This window comes from Amblyraja radiata, chromosome 24 (genome assembly GCF_010909765.2).
Source record: "Amblyraja radiata isolate CabotCenter1 chromosome 24, sAmbRad1.1.pri, whole genome shotgun sequence".
Taxonomy (NCBI): Eukaryota; Metazoa; Chordata; class Chondrichthyes; order Rajiformes; family Rajidae; genus Amblyraja; species Amblyraja radiata.
In genome coordinates, this window is record NC_045979.1 from 28,947,135 (window position 1) to 28,971,252 (window position 24,118).

Consider the following 24,118-nt stretch of genomic DNA (forward strand, 5'->3'; position numbering starts at 1 on the left):
CGCCTTTCAAGAGTCTCAAGGACACCTAGGCAGCAACTCTACCGCTGCGCCACCGTGCCGCCCTTTTTTGTTTCTTTAGAGATGTGGAATCTTAGCAGGTCCTGTCCAGCTCTTGGCTCTTCTTCAGATAGTCTATGGGCATAATCATCCACATTGTATGCAAATCACTAAAATAGTGTTAGTTTAGTTTAGTTTAGAGATACAGCATGGAAACAGTCCTTTTCGCTCACCGAGTCCGCTCTGACCATTGTTTAAGAAATAACTTAACACTGTCATATGTTGATAGAATGGAGCGGCTAGGCTTGTATACATACTCTGGGGTTTAGAGGGATGAGAGGAGATCTTATTAAAACATATAAGATCATTAAGGGTTTGTACATGCTAGAGGCAGGAAACATGTTCCCGATGTTGGGGGACTCCAGAAACCAGGGGCCACAGTTTAAGAATAAGGGGTAAGCCAATTAGAACGGAGATGAGGAAAAACATTTTCACACAGAGTTGTGAGTCTGTGGAATTCTCTGCCTCAGAGGGCGGTGGAGGCTGGTTCTCTGGATGCTTTCAAGAGAGAGCTAGACAGAGCTCTTAAAGATAGCAGAGTCAAGGAATATGGGGAGAAGGCATGAACGAGGTACTGATTGGGGATGATCAGCCATGATCATATTGAATGGCGGTGCTGGCTCGAAGGGCCGAAGGGCCGAATGGCCTACTCCTGCACCTATTGTCTATTGTCTAACTGCAGATGCTGGAAAAATCGAAGTCTGAAGAAGGGTCTCGACCCGAAACGTCGCCTATTCCTTCTCTCCATAGATGCTGCCTCACCCGCTGAGTTACTCCAGCATTTTTGTCTACATCCGCTCTGACCATTGATCACCCATTCATATTAGCCTATATTATCCCACTTTCACATCCACTCCCTACACACCAGGGGCAATTTCCAGAGGGCCAAGTAACTGACTAACCCACACGTCTGAAGAAGCATCCCAAACTGAAATGTCCCCCATCCTTTTTTGCCAGAGATGCTGCCTGACCCGCTGAATGACTCCAGCACTTTGTGTTTATCTTCGGCATAAACCAGTCCTACTGGTTCCACTGTTTGTATCCTTGCATCATTATCACCTCTTCTCCAGCCAACAATGGGCCATTATGGACTCCATCTTGTTTATGAAGGAACTGCAGATGCTGGAAAATCGAAGGTACACAAAAATGCTGGAGAAACTCATCGGGTGCAGCAGCATCTATGGAGCGAAGGAAATAGGCAACGTTACGGCCCGAAACGTTGCCTATTTCCTTCGCTCCATAGATGGACTCCATCTCTCCTTGTTTGTGTATTGCTTTGTTCTGGCCTTTTGTTCCCTCCCCTCTACTTTCAGTCCGAAGAAGGGTCCCAACCCAAAACGCCATCCATAGTTTTTTTCCAGAGATGCTGCCTGACCCACTGAGCTACTCCAGAACGTTGTGTCTACCTTTGGTACAAACCAGCCATCTGCAATTCCGTTCTACACACTACACATCTTTAGGTTGTGGGAGGAAGCCGGAGCACCTGGGGGCCAACCCACACAGTCACAGGGAGAACGTGCAAACTCCACCACAGACAACACCACAGAGGGGCTCAGGATCAAACCCGGGTCTCTGGCGCCATGAGGCAGCAGCTGCACCCGCTGTACCACTGTGCCGCCATCATGGAAGACAAAAGTAAAAACTCTTTTCCATTTCGTCTCTTGTTTTCGTTTAGAAAGACGTACACTCACCGGCGTTTAAAGTTTCTTAATTCGAAGTTTAATCTGCATGAGATGCTGAACGACATGGAAGAGATTAAGGAACTGAAGATCAATCCTCATCGAGATTTCTACAATGTCAGAAAGGTAAAGTCCCAGACCCTGTGTCCTGTAGTCCGACTGTGCTCACATGCCGACGTATCTTCACACACAGGTCTCTGGGGGTTATATTCACTGAGCCCATAAGGCATAGAAGCAGTAAGAAAGAACTGGTTTAAATCGAAGGTAGACACAAAATGCTGGAATAACTCAGCGGGTGAGGCAGCTTCTCTGGAGAGAAGGAATGGGCGACGTTTCGGGTCGAGACCCTAGGGTCTCGACCCGAAACGTCGCACATTCCTTCGCTCCAGAGATGCTGCCTCACCCGTTGAGTTACTCCAGCATTTTGTGTCTACCTTAGACATAGAAGCAGAATTAGGCCATTCGGTCCATTCCTCTTTTCAAACATGGCTGATCTATTCTCCCCTCTCAACCCCATTCTCCTGGCTTCTCCCCATAACCTTTGATGCCCTTATGCCCCTGTCCCACTTAGGAAACCTGAACGGAAACCTCTGGAGACTTTGTGCCCCACCCAAGGTTTCCGTGCGGTTCCCGGAGGTTGCAGGTGGTTGCCGGAGGTTGCAGGTAGTGGAAGCAGGTAGGGAGACTGACAAAAACCGCCGGGAACCGCACGGAAACCTTGGGTGGGGCGCAAAGTCTCCAGAGGTTTCCGTTCAGGTTTCCTAAGTGGGACAGGGCCATTACTAACCAGGAACCTATCAATTCCGCTCTACACAGTAAATGCCTAATGTCTTGAACTCCACAGCTGTCTGTGGCAATGAATTCCACCTCATCACCATTCTAGATCTACCTGAACCTCTCCTCATCCCTCATGGCCCAGCCAATACTTTACAGTCAGACCAACTGGTCCACTCAAATTGGAATTCTCCAACGTTCGGAAGCCTCTAACAGCCTCTGTGGCACATCGGTAGAGTTACTGCCTGACAGCGCTTGCAGCGCCAGAGACCCGGGTTCGATCCCGACTACAGGTGCTTGTCTTTCACACTTCTGTACCTTGTGCCCAATTGGAACGCAGACGCCATGACCCCCCCCCCCCCCCGCAGATGCCATGCCCCCCTGCGTTGGGGGACGGGACCCTATGGTCCCTACCATCGAGGGGATCTATAGCAGTCGCTGCCTCAAAAAGGCTGCCAGCATCATCAAGGACCCACACCATCCTGGCCACACACTCATCTCTCCGCTACCTTCAGGTAGAAGGTACAGGAGCCTGAAGACTGCAACGTCCAGGTTCAGAAACAGCTTCTTCCCCACAGCCATCAGGCTATTAAACTCAACTCAAACAAAACTCTGAACATTAATAGCCCATTATCTGTTTATTTGCACTTTATCTGTTTATTTATTCATGTGTGTATATATTTATATAATGGTATATGGACACACTGATCTGTTTTGTAGTCAATGCCCACCATATTCCGTTGTGCTGAAGCAAAGCAAGAATTTCATTGTCCTATCTGGGACACATGACAATAAACTCTCTTGAATCTTGAATCTATCTCTAAAATCCGTCTCCCCTGACTCTCAGTCTGAAGAAGGGTCACGAGTCACGACCCAAAACGTCACCCATCCCTTCCCTCCAGAGATGCTGCCTGTCCCGCTGAGTTGCTCCAGTGTTTTGTGTCTATCTTTACTTTCTCGGCCTCAGGTTGACACCCACATCCATGCGGCAGCCTGCATGAATCAGAAGCACCTGCTGCGCTTTATAAAGAAGACTTCGATGCTGGATTCAGATCGTGTGGTCTGCAGCACCAAGGAAGAGAAGCTAACTCTGAAAGAGCTCTTCACCAAGTTGAAGTTGAACGCCTATGACTTAACCGTTGATTCCTTGGACGTGCATGCTGTAAGTATTTAGAGTCATAGAGTGATACAGTGTGGAAACAGGCCCTTCGGCCCAACTTGCCTACACCGGCCAACATGTCCCAGCCACACTAGTCCCATCTGCCTGTGTTTGGTCCATATCCCTCCAAACCTGTCCTATCGATGTACCTGTCTAACTGTTTCTTAAACATTGGGATAATCCCAGCCTCAACTACCTCCTCTGGCAGCTCGTTCCATATACCCACCACCCTTTGTGTGAAAAAATAATCCCTCAGATTCCTATTAAATCTTTTCCCCTTCACCTTAAACCTGTGTCCTCTGGTGCTCGATTCACCTTTTGGCTATGTTTAAGATACTTCCACCAGAAAGCTGTGTTCGAAGGAAGAGCAAGGTGGCAGTAAGTCCACAATGTATCTGATCACTTTCTCCATTTAGTTTATTGTCACGTGTACCGAGGTACAGTGAAAAGCTTTTGTTGCGTGCTATCCAGTTAGTAGAAAGACAATACATGATTCCAATCGAGCCATTCACCGTGTACAGATACATGATAAGGGAATAACGTTTAGTAAAGCCAACAAAGTCTGATCAAGGATAGTCTGAGGGTCACCAAAGAGGTAGATAATAGTTCAGCACTGCTCTCTGGTTGTGGTAGGATGATTCAGTTGCCTGCTGAGAGCTGGGAGGATACTGTCCCTAAATCTGGAGGTGTGCGTTTCAACACTTCTATACCTTTGACTGATGGGGGAGGGGAGAAGAGAGAGTGGCCGGGGTGTGACACAGCCTTGATTATGCTGCTGGCCTTGCCAAGGCAGCGTGAGGCATAAATGGAGCCAATGGGAGGGAGATAGGCACAAAAAAGCTGGAGTAACTCAGCTGGTCAGACAGCATCTCTGGAGAAAAGGGATAGGTGATGTTTCGGGTCGAGACCCTTCTTCAGACTGAGAGTCAGGGGAGAGGGAAACGAGAGACATAGACGGTGATAATGAAAGATATAGAACAAATGATTTAAAGATACACTAAAAAGTAATGATGATAAAGGAAACAGGCCATTGTTAGCTGTGGCCCAGGTGAAATGTAACATAGAAACATAGACAATAGGTGCAGGAGTAGGCCATTCGGCCCTTCGAGCCTGCACCGCCATTCAATATGATCATGGCTGATCATCCAACTCAGTATCCCGTACCTGCCTTCTCTCCATACCCCCTGATCCCTTTAGCCACAAGGGCCACATCTAACTCCCTCTTAAATATAGCAAATGAACTGGCCTCAACTACCTTCTGTGGCAGAGAGTTCCAGAGACTCACCACTCTCTGCGTGAAAAATGTTTTTCTCATCTCGGTTCTAAAGGATTTCCCCTCTATCCTTAAGCTGTGACCCCTTGTCCAGGACTTCCCCAACACCGGGAACAATCTTCCTGCATCTAGCCTTGCCCAATCCCTTAAGAATTTTGTAGGTTTCTATAAGATCCCCCCTCAATCTCCTAAATTCTAGCGAGTACAATCCGAGTCTATCCAGTCTTTCTTCATAAGAAAGTCCTGACATCCCAGGAATCAGTCTGGTGAACCTTCTCTGCACTCCCTCTGTGGCAATAATGTCCTTCCTCAGATTTGGAGACCAAAATTGTACGCAATACTCCAGGTGTGGTCTCACCAAGACCCTGTACAACTGCAGCAGAACCTCCCTGCTCCTATACTCAAATCCTTTTGCTATGCTACAGACCATGAGACTCAACAAGACGACTTTGAAGCTGGTATTAGGGTGGGGGAAGGATGGAGAGAGGGGGGATGCAGGGGTTACTAGAAGTTAGAGAAATCAATATTCATACCTCTGGGATGTAAGTTGCCCAAATGAAATATGAGATGCTGTTCTACCAATTTGAGTTTGGCCTCACTCTGACAATGGAGGAGGCCTCAGACAGAAAGGTCAATGTGGGAATGGGAAGGGGAATTAAAGTATTTGGCAACTGGGAGATCAGGTAGGTCCAGGCGAAGGGAGGCTGGTTTGAGTGATGGTCTGGGCTGCTGCAATTTCTTGCGGTCTTGGATGGAGCTGTTCCCAAAGCAAGCTGTGATGCATCCCGATAAAATGCTTTCTATCCTTTCCTTACCGCATTCCCTTTAGGGATTGCCTGGAGGGGAGTGAATATGGATAACCCTTTTCCCTGCACCATCCTAGAAAATATCCCGGTAAATCTCCTCAGCGCCCTTTCACAGCATGGTTTGGAAATATAAACTGGAGCTGAGAAAAGGCGAGAACAAATCAGAGGTGGCAACAGATGACCTCAGGAACGGTGGAGTCCACAATGGTCCATTGTTGGCTGGGGAAGGTGTGATAACAAGAGGGAGGGAGATAGGGGCGGCACGGTGGCGCAGCGGTAGAGTTGCTGCCTCACAGCGCCTGAGACTCAGGTTCGATCCTGACTGGGGTAGCTGTCTGTACAGAGTTTGTACGTTCTCCCCCCCCCTGACCTGCGTGGGTTTTCCCCATATGCTCTGGTCGCCTCCCACACTCCAAAGAGGTACAGGTTTGGCTTCGGTAAAGATTGTAAATTGCAAAGATTGTAAACCGTCCCTAATGTATAGGATAGTGCTGGTGTACGGGGCCGGCAGGTCGGCATGGACTCGATGGGCCGAAGGGCCTGTTCCCGCGCCTGTATCTGCAAACTAAACTAAACTAAACAAGAGGCGGATGGTTGAAATATGACCGAGGAAGTGACCATATACTGTAACCCAGTCAAAGGCTGGACAGTAAATATCAATGCAAATGACATCCAAATCCCAAGAGTTTATATAAAAACAATGACGCATGAGTATAGCACGGAAACCATCCGTCTGAAATTATATTTGTACAGGGGCGTCAGACTTTCCAACGTTTTGACAAGTTCAATGCCAAGTACAATCCAATGGGCGCCAGTGAACTCCGAGATCTGTACCTGAAAACAGAGAACGCCATAGAAGGAGAATACTTTGCTCATATCATCAAGGTATGTGGTCTCTTAACTTATTTGGTTGACTTCCAAGAAGGTATTGAAATTTCCTTCTTCACTCATTAAGCTGTCCCTGCTTAAACACCGCTTGTAAACTGTCTCCAATAACGAACACTCTGTTCCCATAATTTGAATTCCTCGTTAATAAGTCCCCCCCCATGCTCCTAGCTTCCATCTACATAATCTTCGTACACTCTGCCATTATGCCCGTGTCTCCAACGCTTGTCTCACCCTTATTTTCTTTTAGTTTTCATTTTAGAGAATTTAATTTATTTTTATTTTTATTTTTAGAGAATTTAATTTTGGAAGGCCTGGATAGAGAGGGTGTTTCCACCAGTGGGAGAGTCCCGGATAAGAGGTCATAGCCTCGGAATTAAAGGACGCTCCTTTCGGAAGGAGATGAGGGGGAATTTCTTTAGTCAGAGGGTGGTGAATTCCATGGAATCCATTGCCACAGAAGGCTGTGGAGGCCAAGTCAGTGGACATTTTTAAGGCAGAGGTAGATAGCTTCTTGATTAGTACGGGTGTCTGGGCTATGGGGAGAAAGCAGGAGAATGGGGTTAAGAGGGAGAGATAGATCAGCCATGATTGAATGGCGGAGTAGACCTGATGGCCCGAATGGCCTAATACTGCTCTTATCACTTATGAACATAGGATCCAACGTGGAAAGAGAACCTTTGGCCCATCTAGTCCACACTAACCATAATTGTCCATATGCTAGTTCTATGCTATCCCACTTCCATTGATGGGTAATCCTTTCGCTGCCTTGACACCAACCTTCGGGATTCCTTCCACACGCCCTTGCTCTCTCCACGTATCCCCTTCCTTCTAAAAACCCATCTTCTTGACCAGTTAATCCTCTCCAGTCTCATCCTCCTTGGCTTGAAAAATACAACGCGAAACAGCCCATTCTTCGGCCCACCGAGTCCTCGCCGAACAGCGATCCCCAGCACATTAACACTATCCCACACACACTAGTAACAATTTACACATACACCAAGCCCATTACCCTACATACCTGTACATCATTGGAGTGTGGGAGGAAACCGAAGAGATCACGGAGAAAACCCACGCGGTCACGGGGCGAACGTACAAACTCCGTACAGACAGCGCCCGTAGTCGGGATCGAACCCGGGTCTCCAGCGCTGCGAGCACTGTAAGGCAGCAACTCTACCGCTGAGCCACCGTGCCGCCCCACATTATTGAGGTGTTCGTTGCCTAATGGAGTGCACCGAGCGCCGTGCACTGTTTGCAAGATGTTACGATGCGGAGAACGTACAATGTATAAACACTGTGTTCTTGGTCAATGCTGGTAGATACAGAATGACCTTCTCACTACCCCTGCGCCACCGTGCCACACCCATGAGAATGCAGAGCCAAGCGATCTGAAGGGCAACGTGCGTGACCTCAATGTCCATTGCGGCTCGATTTTGGAATTGAAACTGATGGTCAGCGATACTAACGATACCTCTCATGTGTGGCAGGAGGTTGCGTCGGACTTTGAAGACGCCAAGTACCAGTACGCCGAGCCTCGCTTGTCCATTTATGGGCGGTCGCCGGATGAGTGGTCAAAGCTGGCCACGTGGTTTATCAAGCACAGGGTCATCTCTCCCTACATGAAGTGGATGATTCAGATCCCCAGAATCTAGTAAGTTGGAAGCTGCCCTGAGTAAAGACTCTATGAGTGACCGGATGGACCCTATGCCCCTGTCCCACTTAGGAAACCTGAACGGAAACCTCTGGAGACTTTGTGACCCACCCAAGGTTTCCGTGTGGTTCCCGGATGTTCCCGGAGGTTTTTGTCACTGCTTCCACTACCTGCAACCTCCAGCAACCACCTGCAACCTCCGGGAACCGCACGGAAACCTTAGGTGGGGCAGAAAGTCTCCAGAGGTTTCCGTTCAGGTTTCCTAAGTGGGACAGGGGCTAACACATGGATGGCGTGGGAAGGAACTGCAGATGCTAGTTTATAGCGAAGATAGACACGAATGGCTGGAGTAACTCAGTGGGTCAAGGAACTGGCGACGTGTCGGGTCGAGACCCTCCTTTAGACTGCGTCTGCAGGGCTCTCATTCTGATGTAGGGTCTCGACTCAAAACCTATTCATTTTCTCCAGAGATGCTACCTGACCCGCTGAGTTACTCCAGCATCTTCCTAATATGGGCTGCCTGCAGCTGATGAGAAAAGTTAATAGGGTGAAAAAGTAACAGGTACATTGATGTGGAGAAAGAATTACGATTAGAGAGACTAGTCCGCCTCTGAACTTATTTTCTGTTTCATCCATTGGGGTATAATAACGCAGCAGATTCGGCAAGTATTGGACTCTCTGAGGTCCATTCATTCCAACGCGTACAATTCAAGCACAAGGCAGCCACACTTAGTCCAACCAACATTGCTACACTTTGAACGCTGTGCATCTTACTGTTACTAGGGGGGAAAAGTGGGATGCATTAATATTTTTTGTAAGGAATGCCGTGGGAGAGACAAACTAATTGTCTGGGAAGTTTAAAGATGGGAGATATTCAAGGATACGTGTGGGACAACTTTATTACCACAGAGTGTGGTGGGTGCGTGGAATGCGCTGCCATGGTTGGTGGTGGCGGCAGATATGATAGTGGCTTTGGAGCGGGTTTTAGATAGGCACATAGATATGCAGGGAATGGAGGGATATGGATCATTTGCAGGAAGAGAAGATTAGTTTAACTTTGTGGGGGGCACGGTGGCACAGCAGTAGAAACATAGAAACATAGAAATTAGGTGCAGGAGTAGGCCATTCGGCCCTTCGAGCCTGCACCGCCATTCAATATGATCATGGCTGATCATCCAACTCAGTTTCCCGTACCTGCCTTCTCTCCATACCCTCTGATCCCCTTAGCCACAAGGGCCACATCTAACTCCCTCTTAAATATAGCCAATGAACTGGCCTCGACTACCCTCTGTGGCAGGGAGTTCCAGAGATTCACCACTCTCTGTGTGAAAAAAGTTCTTCTCATCTCGGTTTTAAAGGATTTCCCCCTTATCCTTAAGCTGTGACCCCTTGTCCTGGACTTCCCCAACATCGGGAGCAATCTTCCTGCATCTAGCCTGTCCAACCCCTTAAGAATTTTGTAAGTTTCTATAAGATCCCCTCTCAATCTCCTAAATTCTAGAGAGTATAAACCAAGTCTATCCAGTCTTTCTTCATAAGACAGTCCTGACATCCCAGGAATCAGTCTGGTGAACCTTCTCTGCACTCCCTCTATGGCAATAATGTCCTTCCTCAGATTTGGAGACCAAAACTGTACGCAATACTCCAGGTGTGGTCTCACCAATACCCTGTACAACTGCAGTAGAACCTCCCTGCTCCTGTACTCAAATCCTTTTGCTATGAAAGCTAACATACCATTCGCTTTCTTCACTGCCTGCTGCACCTGCATGCCCACTTTCAATGACTGGTGTACCATGACACCCAGGTCTCGCTGCATCTCCCCTTTTCCTAGTCGGCCACCATTTAGAACAGCTGCCTTACAGCACCAGAGACCCGGATTTAATCCTGACCTTGGGTGCCTTCTGCACAGAGTTTGTATGTTCTCCCTGTGACCGCGTGGGTTTTCCCTCCCACAGTCCAAAGACGTGGAGGTTTTGTAGGTTAATTGGCTTCTGTAAATTTCCCCTTAGTGTGTAGGATGGGAAACTGGGATAACATAGAACTTGTGTAGGGGTGATCGCTGGTCGGCGTGGACTCGGTGGGCGTAAGGGCCTGTTTCCACGCTGTATCTCTAAACTGAACTAAGCTAAACTCAATTTGACATCATGCTCAGCACAGACTTTGTGAGTTGAGGGACTTGGTCCTGTATTGTACTGTTCCATGTTCTATAGAACATTAGGAAGATTAGGGATTATTGATGGGATTAACTGTTATTGAAGAGAGGTTAATATTTGAATTAATAGGAATAATAATTGAAATTATCAGATTTAATAGGACCCTGAAGTACAGAGTTTTCACTCAGAGGGTGGTGGGAATATGAAACGAGCTGCCAGAGGAGGTAGTTGAGGCAGGGACTATAACAGCATTCAAAAGGCACTTGGCCAAGTACATGCATAGATAGATATGGGCCAAACATGGGCAAATGGGGCTAGCATAGATGGAGCATCTTGGTCAGCATGGACATGTTGGGCCGAAGAGCCTGTTTCTGTGTTGTATGAATCCATAACTGTGGGTTTCCCTCATCAGTATCACGGGTGACAGTGTCTGAATGCTGTGACTGATCCAGTTCGTCTTGGTCCCAGATAGAATGAGTTTGTACAAATAAATCTCTCTCAAGGAGATGCCGCCTGTCTTGAATGCTCTGTAACAGTTGGAATTACTTCCTAATTTTGGTTTTCTGACACCTCTTCTGCATTTTGTTTCAAGCGATATATTCAGGGCTCAGAACGTCATCCCACACTTTGGGAAAATGCTTGAAAACATCTTCCTACCACTCTTTGAAGCCACGGTGAACCCTCAAAATAACATCAAGCTCAGCATTTTCCTCAAACATGTGAGTAAGGCCGTCATGTCTTATGGTCTGAAGACAGACACAAAGGGCTGGAGTTACTCAGCGGGTCAGGCAGCATCTCTGGATAAAAAGGATGGGTCACCTTCTTCAGTCGAGGGTCAGAAGGTCATAAGGGATAGGAGTAGAGTTAGGCTATTCGGCCCATCAAGTTATGGCTGGTCTATCCCTCCCTCCTAACCCCATTCTCCTACCTTCGCCCCATAACCTCTGACACCCATACTAATAAAGAATCTATCTATCTCTGCCTTAAATATATCCCCTGACCTGGCCTCCACAGCCTTCTGTGGCAAATAATTCCACAGATTCATCACCCTCTGAATAAAGAAAATTCTCCTCATCCCCTTCCTAAAGGAACGTCCTAAAAGAAGGGGAGGGAACTGCAGTTAAGAAAAGGCCTTGTAGGCCTGGAGCTTATCTGTGGGATTACACAGAAGCTTGAAAGTGTGCACAACCAACCTCAGGAACAGCCTTTTCCCCTCTGTAATTAGGCTTCTGATTTGTCCTTCCATACGCTAGGGTACTGTCTGACCCGCCGAGTTACTCCAGCACTTTGTGTCTATCCTCAGAATAAAGCAGCATCTGCTGTTCCTACCTGCACATAAGCCTTCATCTAAGAGGAACAACTTCCCTCTGTTTACCGTATCTAAACCAGTCACGGCCTCGTGCACCTCCCCCCAAGCCACTTCTCTTGCACTAAGCAGAGAGACCCTCTAAAAGTACTTGTGCTTCCAAGATGGAAATGCAGGTGCAAAGAGTACGCGGTTGAACGTAGAGCGATGAACTCATGAAGGATTTGGAAACAATACGAGGATATCTTTAGAATAACTGTATTGATAGGATTAGGATGGTTTGGTGATTAGGTGCTCTGTGAATGTAAGTAACTCTGTAAATGTAATGGCAGCGTGGAAGATCAATAGCAGCTTTATTTTGTTTGCTGAGTTTCACATTGTCAGCAAGACATTGACTTCGGGAAGCGAAGTGGTGCACGTGCCCACGTTTGCATTGCAGGTAGAGATGGTTGAAAACTTTAAATTCCTAGGAGTCAATATCACCAACAACTTCGCCTCCACCGCCCATATTGAAAAAAACACCAAGAAAGTAACCCCAATGCCTCTACTTGCTTAGAAGGCTCGGAGGGTTCCGCATGTCCCACAACAACTCTCACCAACTTCTACAGATGCAACGTAGAAAGCATTTTATCGGGATGCATCGCAGCTTGGTTTGGGAACAACTCCACCCAAGACGGCAAGAAATTGCAGCGAATTGTGGACGCAGACCAGGCCATCACACAAACCAATTTCCCTTCCATTGACTCCATTTATACCTCGTGCTGCCTCGGCAAGGCCAGCAGCATAATCAAGGATGAGTCGCACCCTGGCCACTCCCTCTTCTCCCCTCTCCCATTGGGCAAAAGGTATAGAAGTGTGAAAACGCACACTTCCAGATTCAGGGACAGTTTCTTCCCAGCTGTTATCAGGCAACTGAACCATCCTACCACAACTGGTGAGCAGCCCTGAACTACCATCTTGGTGACCCTTGGACTATCTTTGATTGGACTTTACTGGCTTTACCTTGCACTAGACGTTATTCCCTTATCATGGATCTGTCCACTGTGAACGGCTCGATTGTAATCACGTGTTGCCTTTCTGCTGACTGGTTAGCACGCAACAAAGGCTTTTTTTCACTGTACCGAGGTACATGTGACAATAACCTAAACTAAACTGAACCTTTGTCTTTTCTGCATTGATTCAGATCACGGCCTTTGACAGCGTGGATGATGAGTCCAAACACAGTGGACATATGTTCTGCACAAAGAGCCCAAAACCCGAGGAATGGAACGTCCCGAAGAACCCTTCGTACTCCTACTACCTCTGTTACATGTATGCTAACATCATGGTCCTGAACAACCTGAGGAGGTAAGATCTTTGGATCAGGCAAGTGTTGCAGAGCAACGTCATGGAATTTGCTCCCACATTATCCACCGATAGGTGCACGGTAAATACTAATCACGCACTTTGATGAAAATATGTTGTGCCACTGCCGGCTTCTGCTGTTAGTCAGTGCTCATCCCCAGAATCAGGAGGGTTTACTTGCAGCAACAAACCCAGGCCTGTAAATACAATACACAAGACTCAAGAGTGTTTTATGGTCATATGTCCCACAACGGCTCAATAAAATGCAGCAGCACAACAGATCTGTAAACATAGTACGCTGTAAACACCATAATAAACAACAACAAAAAGGTCAGGCTATATATGAACTTTATATAGATATATATATATATATATATATATATATATATATATATATACACACACACACACACACACATAAGGGACTGAAGTTTAGGGGTAACATGAGGGGGAACTTCTTTACTCAGAGAGTGGTAGCTGTGTGGAATGAGCTTCCAGTGAAGGTGGTGGAGGCAGGTTCGTTTTTATCATTTAAAAATAAATTGGATAGTTATATGGATGGGAAAGGAATGGAGGGTTATGGTCTGAGCGCAGGTATATGGGACTAGGGGAGATTATGTGTTCGGCACGGACTAGAGGGGTCGAGATGGCCTGTTTCCGTGCTGTAATTGTTATATGGTTATATGGTTATATATATATATAGATGTCAGTGTGTGTGTGTGTGTATGTCTACGGATGTTTCTGTAAATAAGTGTGTGTAAATAAGTGTGTGTAAATAAGTGTGCATGTGTGTATAAAATAATAGTACAGGTAGTTACACATCACGCACCCACACACACATTATATACATGTGCTACATGTGCGTGTGTGTATGTACATGTATATATATGTGTATATGTATATATATATTTATACATACACACCTACACACATGTATATGTGTGTGTGTGTGTGTGTGTGTGTGTGTGTGTGTGTGTAAAACAATAGTAGTGGAAAGACAGTAGCAATGTCTCCAAGTCTCTGTAGTTCAGAGCTTATTTGGAAGTTTTAGTTTTTAATAGCCTGATGGTTGGAGGGAAGAAGCTGCTCCTGAACCTGGACGTTACAGTTTTCAGGCTCCTATACCCTCTTCCCAATGGCAGGAGTGAAACGATTGTGTGGCCAGGGGTGGTGTGGATCTCCGATGACACTGTCCGCCATTTTGAAGCAGTGAACTCTTGTAGATCCCTTCTATGGTGAGGAGGTCGGGACCCATGGCGGACCAGGCAATGCACACCACTGTTTGTAATCTCTTCTGTTCATGGGCGTTCAATTTACCGAACCAGGCCTTAATGCAACCAGTCAATAAGCTCTCCACCGTACACCTGTCAGTGTTCAAGACAGTATTTGTTAGCAGACCGAATATCTTCAATCTTCTAAGGAAGTAGAGGCATTGATGAGAGAGATTTCTTAGTGATTCCGTCAATGTGCTGGGCCCAGGAACGACCTTCAGAGACGTGCACGGGGTGGACTGCTTTGGACATTTTTATTGTCAAAGAGGAGATGCAAGTACACGTGTTAGAGTCATCAAGTCATACAGCGCAGAAACAGGCCCTTCAGCCCAACTCGTCCATGCTGACCAAGATGCCCCATCCAAGCAAGTCCCATATCCCCACATTTGGCCAATAACCCTCTTAACCCTTTCCTATCCATGTACCTCTTAATGTCTCAGTAAAAGGCTGTTATAATATCTACAATAACTATCTCCTCTGGCTTGTTCCATATACCCACCACCCTCGGACTAGCTTAGATGGGGCATCTTGTCCAGCATGGACAAGTTAGTATGAAGGGCCTCTTTAGATGCTGGTTGACTCTATGACTCAGGTGCTATTAAATCTCTCCCCTCTCATCTTAAAACTTATATCCTCTCGTTCTTGAATCCCTTAACCTGGGTAAAAGACTCTGTACACTCACCCAAACCATTTCCCTCATGACTCTATGCACCAGAAGAGTTGGGCAGGCTAGGACTCTATTCCTTGGAGCACAGGAGGTATCTTATAGGTCACCTTTCTTTCACCCTGTGCTTACCCGATCTATTCCACTCAATTCTGATCGATTGTAATCACATACAGTTGATTGTAATCGGGTAGTAAAAGCTGTTCACGTTACCATGGTACATGTGACAATAAACTAAACTAAACTAATTTAAACTAAACTAAACTAAAGTAAGCTTAGGTAAGATGATGGCTGTAGCTGGTTTAGTTTAGTTTAGAGATACAGCGCGGAAACAGGCTCTTCGGCTCACCGAGTCCGCACCGACCAGCGATCCCCGCACATTAACACTACCCTACACACACTAGGGACAATTTACATTTATACCAAGCCAATTAACCTACAAACCTGTACGGCTTTGGAGTGTGGGAGGAAACCGAAGACCTCGGAGAAAACCCCACGTGGGTCACGTGGAGAACGTACAAACTCCGTGCAGACAAGCGCCCGTAGTCGGGATTGAACCCAGGTCTTTGGCTCTGTAAGCAGCAACTCTACCCGCTGCGCCACCGTGCCACCCTTGGTGTTGTGCAGTGTTCAAGAACCTGAGAGTTGCATGGAAGGATACTTTGGCACTAATAGGTTTATTTCTCTGTCTGTCTTGCAGGGAGAGAGGGCTGAACACCTTTATGTTTCGGCCGCACTGTGGAGAAGCTGGGGCAGTGACACACTTACTAGCAGCTTTTATGACCGCGGACAACATCTCACATGGACTTAACCTGAAGAAGGTCAGTGCGCTTAGAGAAGTAGGAAGGGGTTGCTTTCAGGAGGGAGAGATGAATCTCATCATGTTCATGTTCATAAATTGTAGGAGCTGAATTAGGCCATTCGGCCCATCAAGTCTACTCGCTGGTCAGTGTGAACACGGTGACCCAAAGCGTCTGTTTCCACGCTGTATCTCCATATTCCAAAGACGTGCAGGTTTGTTGGTTAATTGGCTTCTGTAAGCTGCCCCTCGTGCGTAGTATAGTATAGGTGATCGCTGGTCAGCGAGGACTCTTTAGACTTTGGACTTTAGAGATACAGTGTGACAACTGGCCCTTCGGCCCACCAAACCCGCGCCGACCAGCCATCACCCCTTACACTACACATTAGGAACAATTTCCAATTTTTACTAAAGCCAATTAACCTGCAAGTCGTTGGAGTGTGGGAGGAAACCAGAACTCCCGGAGAAAACCCACGCGGTCACATGGAGAATGTACGATCTCCCAACGGACAGCACCCGTAGTCAGGATCAAACTTGGATCTCTGGCGCTGTAAGGCAGCGACTCTAGCACTGCGCCACCGTGTCAAGTGACTCGGCGGGCCCAAGTGACTGTTTCCACTCTGTAAATCTAAACTAAACTAAACTAAACTAAACTAAACTAAACTAAACTAAACTAAACTAAACTAAACTAAACTAAACTAAACTAAACTAAACTAAACTAAACTAGACACAAAAAGCTGGAGTTACTCAGCAGGTCAGGCAGCACCTCTGGAGAACAGGGATGTAGGGTGATTTCACGAAAGGTCACTGGAGCGTAGATCCGCACCCACGTGACCGCAAAATCCAACTGGGGTACAAGCATCACTTCCGGTACATGTTAATGATGCTGAAAACACGCACTTTCACACCCGTTAAAAACCGCGAAAACGGCCCGTTTTTGAGCTGTAAATTACTGTGCCAGTCGGGGTGACCGTGAGACACAGCTACCTATCTTTACAGTCCAGAAGAAAGATAAAAACTAAGGTAAATTCAAGAGGGAGCTGAAGGTCCAAAAGCAGCGGAAGTGGTTAGCGGACATTTGCCGTGGAGATGTAAAGATCGAAAATATCGGGAATTATCGCGTTTGCTCGCTGCATTTCATCAAAATTAAGGCATTATTGATGTTTTATCTTTATTCATTTGTTATATGAAAAGTTTTAAAAGTGAAAAATCCGTCAGTAAAATTGCAAAATCGCCCATGGTTCTCAGGTGGGCTTTAACATGCAAAATGAAAACGCTTCTGAAGCTCCATTTACCATTTAAATAATCGTAAACTATCAATGCGTTTTGAAATAAATTTTACTCAGATGCAAGCTAAGGAATGGGATAATTGTCAGCTGTTAATTGGACAAAATCAGGACATTTTATTATTTGCCAAAATATATTTCTCAATGTTTCTTGTTTAAAGCCTGCACAATCACCCAAACTGCAGCATGGAATGATGTCAACAATCCTGATTGGGCACCCACTGTGAGCAGGATAAACAATGTGCACATGAACGCCATGCATGTGCAACAAGAAGAGAGTATTAAAGCAGATTATCCCATTCCTTAGCTTGCATCTGAGTAAAATTTATTTCAAAACGCATTGATAGTTTACGATTATTTAAATGGTAAATGGAGCTTCAGAAGCGTTTTCATTTTGCATGTTAAAACCCACCTGAGAACCATGGGCGATTTTGCAATTTTACTGACGGATTTTTCACTTTTAAAACTTTTCATATAACAAATGAATAAAGATAAAACGTCAATAATGCCACTTTTGATGAAATGCAGCGAGCAAACGCGATAATTCCCGATATTTTCGATCTTTATATCTCCACGGCAAATGTCCGCTAACCACTTCCGCTGTTTTTGCACCTTCAGCTCCCTCTTGAATTTACCTTAGTTTTTATCTTTCTTCTGGACTGTAAAGTTAGGTAGCTGTGCCTCACGGTCAGCCCGACTGGCACAATAATTTACAGCTCAAAAACGGGCCGTTTTCGCGGTTTTTAACGGGTGTGAAAGTGCGTGTTTTCAGCATCACTAACATGTACCGGAAGTGACGCTTGTACCCCAGTTGGATTTTGCGGTCACGTGGGTGAGGATCTACGCTCCAGTGACCTTTCGTGAAATCACCCTATAGGTGATTTTTTGGGTCGAGACCCTTCTTCAGACTGAGAGTCAGGAATACCCCATTCCTATCTTTGGTTTAATCTCGCATCTGCAGTTCCGTCCTAAACTTATCCAAGTGCCCTTTCTCCTTTTCAGAGTCCAGTGCTGCAGTACCTGTACTTTCTGACTCAGATCCCCATCGCAATGTCTCCTCTCAGCAACAACAGCCTTTTCCTGGAGTACGCCAAGAACCCGCTTCCTGAGTATCTGAAGAAAGGCTTGATGGTCTCGCTCTCCACCGACGATCCCATGCAGTTCCACTACACCAAGGTGAGCACACCTCAGGTCACCCCGATGACACATGTGGACGCAGTGTGCAGGGAGGAACTGCAGATGCTGGTTTGTACCGAAGACAGACACAAAATGCTGGAGTAACTCAGCGGGACAGGCAGCGTCTCTGGGGAGAAGGAATGGGTGACGTTTCGGGTCGACACCCTTCTTCAGACTGAGAGTCAACAAGGGTCAAAGTCAAAGTCAAATTTATTCGTCACGGTACAATAACCAAGGTACAGTGAAATGAATTTGCCATGCAGCGGTGCAGGTGAAACGTCACCTGTTCCCATGTGCCATGTGCCATGTCACCAGTGCCATGCAGCGGTGCAGTCATCACCCGAAACGTCACCTGTTCCCTTTCTCCAGAGATGCTGCCTGACCTGCCGAGTTACTCCAGCGTTTTGTGTCTATATTTGGTGTAAACCAGCATCTGCAGTTCCTTCCTACACATTTCGTCTGCTCCGCTGCGAAATCTCCTCGAGGCATGCCTACCTTGAACAAGTTCTCCTCCTCTCTCCGACGAGGATTCTGTGACACCTTCTCTCGCTGCTCCCCCTCCTGTGAACAGACATGGAGCCCAATGTCTCACCCTCTGTACTCCTCTATTCTCTGCTGTTGCTCGGTGCATTATTCGCATGAGATATCTAATGTATCTTTCATTCTCCCTGACATTGGCAGGAGCCCCTGATGGAGGAATATGCTATTGCAGCACAAGTCTTCAAGCTGACTACCTGTGACATGTGTGAAATAGCCCGGAACAGTGTCCTGCAGAGCAGCCTCTCCAAGGAGGTAACTGGTCAGCTTGGGGGATGCTTACACCCGTAGCCAGGAGCTTTCCAACAGTGAGGGTACAGAAAGCCAAACAGACACAACTATCTTACAAAGGGTGGTGAATCTCCATCACAATCTACCACAGAGCGTTGAGTTGAGTGTAGTGTAGTGGAGTGGCGTGGAGTGGCGTGGAGTGGAGTGGAGTTGAGTGATACAGTGTGGAAACAAGCCCTTCAACCCTCAGAGTATGCCCAGCCAGCGATCATCCCACACACTATTTCTATCCCACGCTAGGGACAATTTACAGAAGCTATTTAACCTACAAACCTGTACGTCTTTGGAGTGTGACGGAGGAAAAAACCCACCCGGAGAAAACCCACGTGATCACAGGGAGAACGTCCAATCTCCGTACAGACAGCACCCGTAGTCAGGTTCGAGATAGATAGGCAGAGGTGGATAGATTCTTGATTAGTACGGGTGTCAGGGGCTATGAGGTCATGGGGAGAAGGCAGGAGAATGGGGTTAGGAGGGAAAGATAGATCAGCCATGATTGAATGGCGGAGTAGACGTGATGGGCCGAATGGCCTAATTCTGCTCCTACAACTTATACACATGCAGAGGACGCAGGGTACCACTCTACAAATGCCCGGTCATTACCAGCACTCCAGCATGCACAGTGAAAACACAATCACATTGGTGTTGGGGATGACTTGCAGTGTTGTGCTACCGTTTAATTTTTACATTGCAGGAGAAAGCCGAATTCCTTGGCCCGGATTACCACAAGGAAGGCCCGGCGGGGAACTGCATCCAAAAGACGAACGTGGCTCAGATACGGATGGCTTACCGCTACGAAACACTCACCTACGAACTGAACCTGATCAAGGAGGGACTGCAGGGCCTGGAATGAGAGGACTGTCTACCGTAGCAGCAACGTGAATGAGTCTGTCGTGGGCCCTCGTTGATGCTCGTGCAGCACGCTGCCTGTCCCGCTGAGTTACTCCAGCTTTTTGTGTCCATCGCCTGTAGTTTTAGTGGTTCGGAGGCAGGATAAATGGTTTGTGATTGCCGCAAAATGCCGCAGGTACCCGCCACAGTCCGCTGCTTAGCCTTTCAATGACAATAGGCGTATAATGGGAGGCAGGAATCCTGACAACTCATCGATTCTCAGCTTCCACTGCAGATGAGGAATACAGTAAACCCTGGCGATGTATGTTTTTTTTAAATTCAAAAAATGAATTGAATTATTAAAAAATAATATTTACACTACAATAAAACAATCCAGAACCCACCACCATAATACAATACAAACATATATCCATAATAAACTCCAATACAACTATGTTACAATCCTTATTGAGGATACATTCAACACCCAGCGGAGCCCAGCGGTCCCGGAACTCCCTCAGGGTGCCCGTGGACAGGGGGCGATGTATGTTGGGAGGAACTGCAGATGCTGGTTTATATGCCATTGATATGTTTTTGCTGTTATTGCGCAAACGTTCGGTCGTCAGTAAAATAGTTGACTTGCGCTACTTATATTTTTAGTCCAATTTTTTAAAAGGATTGTTTACAGAATGGTTCTGAACCCCCTCCATTGTTTGATTTGACACCTCTTTTCTTTCCCTATCTGTCTTCCGTCTCCTTAGACAGTCCCTCAGGATCAATGGGGAGTGAATGAATGAATGAATGAATGAATGAATGAATGAATGCTGTATTGTCACGTGTGACGTCACAGTGACTTTCTTTGCTCGAAAGGTATGCAAGTAGTCGCTACATAAAGGCCACATAAACTGAGAAAGTTTTTTTAAAATATTTTTATTAGAAGTAATGTACTATAATATAAGACAAGAATAACATATTACATTTCATGTATAACTTATTTTAAATTTAATAGTAAAATAGAAGAGTAAGAAAAGCAAGAAATAAAGAGAAAGAGAATATTATATAGCTCGAAAAAGAAAACAAAAAGGTGATGTGAAATATGAAAAAAATTATAGAGATATACCTACTTCGTATCTTTACCCACCTCTCACCCGGTTCTGAAACAATTAATTTCTAAGGTTGCGTTGCACCACATGCTTGTAATAAGTCGATAAATGGAGACCAAATCTTTAAGAATTGGTCCAATTTGCCTGATAGGACAAATCTCATACCTTCAAGATGTAACATTTCCGACATGTTTGAAATCCACATTTTGAGCGTTGGTGTGGGTGCATTTTTCCAGAATTTAAGTATAAGTTTTTTTGCCGTTATTAAGCCATAATTAAGTAAGCATTTTTGAAACTAAACTGAGAAAGTTGACAAAGACACTGTAACATGTTGTGCAGCCATTGCTTTGACAGAATAAATTCTTTACATGCACTTTGCTGCTCTTTGTTTCATTAAATAAGGAAAGCCGACTGACTTTTGGGCAACGTCCTGAAATTGGTCATCCTCCTCAACGGTTTACAAATGGGTACATCCATAGGCGACACCTGCCTACTCCCTTTTCTTCTGGTCACCCATCTACTCTCTTCCCAGACGCACACCTCCACGTTCTTCCCAGCGGTTATCAGGCAACTGAACCATCCTCCCACAACCAGAGAGCAGGCCTGAACTCCTATCTACCACGTCGGTGACCCTCATACTATCTTGGATCAGACTTTGCCGGCTTTACCTTGCACTAAACATCATTCCCTTTATCGTTTACCTGTACACTGTACATGGTTCGATTGTAATCATGTGTTGTCTCTCCACTGGCTGGCTAGCATGCAACATAAGGTTTTCATTGTATCTTGGTACAGGAGACAATAAACTAAACTGAAACTGAGACATGAACAGCGACCTCTCGCCGATGGGGTTAGGAGGAAGAGATAGGTCAGCTGTGATTGAATGGCAGAGTTGACTAGATAGGGCCGAATGGCCTAATTCTGCTCATATCACTTATGACCTTATGACACCTTTGCTATGACTCATCTCAATGAAGCTCCCATTTATCCGATAGTCCTGATGTCATCCAGCTACTGCTCCAGTTCCCTAATGCGGCCTTTAGGGAACTGCAGTTGGACACAATTCCCACAAGTGTAGTCAACAGGGGCACCAGCACTTTCCCAGACTTCCCACATCCTGCAGGGGAAACATTGACAACTTCTAAACTCAAATCTGTGAATGACGAAGGCCTACCTCAAGAATCAAGAGAGTCAAAAGTGTTTTATTGTCATATGTTCAAGACAGAACAATGAAATTCTTACTTGCACACAACGGAATATATGAAAATAGTACTCTGTAAACAATATTTGTTAGGTTGGAGATGCAGCGCAGAAGGATGAGGAGTGATCTAAGAGAGGTTATATTATTATATCCTAAATTCCCCTTTACTTTTGATCCCGTTCTCAACCACATAAGATGACGAGAGGAATAGATCAGGTAGATACACAGAGTCTCTTGCCCAGAGGACCAGAGGCCATAGGTTTAAGGTGAAGTAGAAAAGATTTAACAGGAATCTGAGAGGTAACCTTTTCACACAAAGGGTGGTGGGTGTATGGAACAAGCTGCCGGAGGAGGTAGTTGAGGCAGGGACTATCCCAACGTTTAAGAAACAGTTAGACAGGATGGATAGGACAGGTTTGGAGGGATATGGACCAAATGCGGGCAGGTGGGACTAGTGTAGCTGGGACATGATGGCCGGTGTTGGCAAGTTGGGCCGAAGGGCCTGTTTCCACACTGTATCATTCTATGGCTCTATGACCAACATAGATCTCCAGCAGATGGCAGCAGATCCTCTCCATTGCAGGGAGAGCATGATATCAAAGCGGTGCCCAAACTCAGCTCTCAGATCAGGCTCAGTTTAACATCATTAGGCCTGATCCAGTGTTCTTTTTATCCCCAAAGATACTCACTATTCATCTGACATTTTGTGCTCTTCAGATCTCATTCTTGGAAGATGTTTTTGAACTCCAAGATACACAGTCTAATAGTTTTAGTTTATACTTTTAAGAGATGCGGCACAGAAACAGGATCTTCGGCCCACAGAGTCCACGCCGACCATCGATCACCCGCTCACACTAGTTCTATGTTATCCCACAGTCTCATACACTTTCTACACACCAGGGACAATTTTTACAGAACCAAATTAACCTACAAACCCGCATGTTTTTGGTTTGTGTGACCCTCGACCTTTGATCAGACTTTACTGGTTTTACCTTGCACTAAACGTTATTCCCTTACCATGTATCTGTCCACTGTGAATGGCTCGATTGTAATCATGTATTGTCTTTCCGCTGACTGGTTAGCACGCAGCAAGAGCTTTTCACTGTACCTCGGTACACATGACAATAAACTAAACTGGAACTGAATGTGGGGGGGAACCGGAGCACCCAGAGTCAAGAAAATCAAGGGGTCACATGCAGAGCATGCAAACTCCACACAGACAGCACGGAGGTCAGGATCAAACCCAGGTCTCGGGTGCTCTGAGGCAGCAGCTTTACCAGCTGCACCACTGTTTAGTTCACTGTTTATTTTCAGTTTAGAGATACAGGCTGGAAGCAGCCCCTTCTGCCCACTAGAGTCCGCACCGGCCAGCCATCCCTGCACAGTGACACCATCCTGCACCAGGAACAATTAAAACAAAACTTACAAAATTCTTAAGGGGTTGGACAGGCTAGATGCAGGAAGATTGTTCCCGATGTTGGGGAAGTCCAGGACAAGGGGTCACAGTTTAAGGATAAGGGGGAAATCATTTAGGACCGAGATGAGAAAAACATTTTTCACACAGAGAGTGGTGAATCCCTGGAATTCTCTGCCACAGAAGGTAGTTGAGGCCAGTTCATTGGATATATTTAAGAGGGAGTTAGATGTGGCCCTTGTGGCTAAAGGGATCAGGGGGTATGGAGAGAAGGCAGGTACAGGATAATGAGTTGGATGAACAGCCATGATCATATTGAATGGCGGTGTAGGCTCGAAGGGCCGAATGACCTACTCCTGCACCTATTTTTTATGTTTCTATGTTTCTGTGTCTATGTTTCCTGTAACTGTGTGGTTGTTCTCCGGTTGCTCCGGTTTCCTGCCACACTCCAAGATGTA

At 46.2% G+C, this 24,118-nt stretch overlaps 1 protein-coding gene across 1 annotated transcript in view; it reads left to right on the plus strand.

The window, feature by feature from the left end:
• Positions 1 to 21,416, plus strand: part of ampd1 (adenosine monophosphate deaminase 1) — a 37,873-nt gene extending 16,457 nt beyond the window's left edge. Inside the window, exons 6-15 of the mRNA XM_033042795.1 lie at positions 1,733 to 1,862; positions 3,478 to 3,672; positions 6,502 to 6,633; positions 8,121 to 8,284; positions 11,030 to 11,156; positions 12,927 to 13,090; positions 15,723 to 15,843; positions 18,110 to 18,283; positions 18,965 to 19,075; positions 19,806 to 21,416. Of these exons, the coding sequence (XP_032898686.1) occupies positions 1,733 to 1,862; positions 3,478 to 3,672; positions 6,502 to 6,633; positions 8,121 to 8,284; positions 11,030 to 11,156; positions 12,927 to 13,090; positions 15,723 to 15,843; positions 18,110 to 18,283; positions 18,965 to 19,075; positions 19,806 to 19,964 (1,477 nt within the window). The 3' untranslated portion in view covers positions 19,965 to 21,416. The remainder of the gene's footprint in view (positions 1 to 1,732; positions 1,863 to 3,477; positions 3,673 to 6,501; positions 6,634 to 8,120; positions 8,285 to 11,029; positions 11,157 to 12,926; positions 13,091 to 15,722; positions 15,844 to 18,109; positions 18,284 to 18,964; positions 19,076 to 19,805) is intronic.
• The last annotated feature ends 2,702 nt before the right edge of the window (positions 21,417 to 24,118 follow it).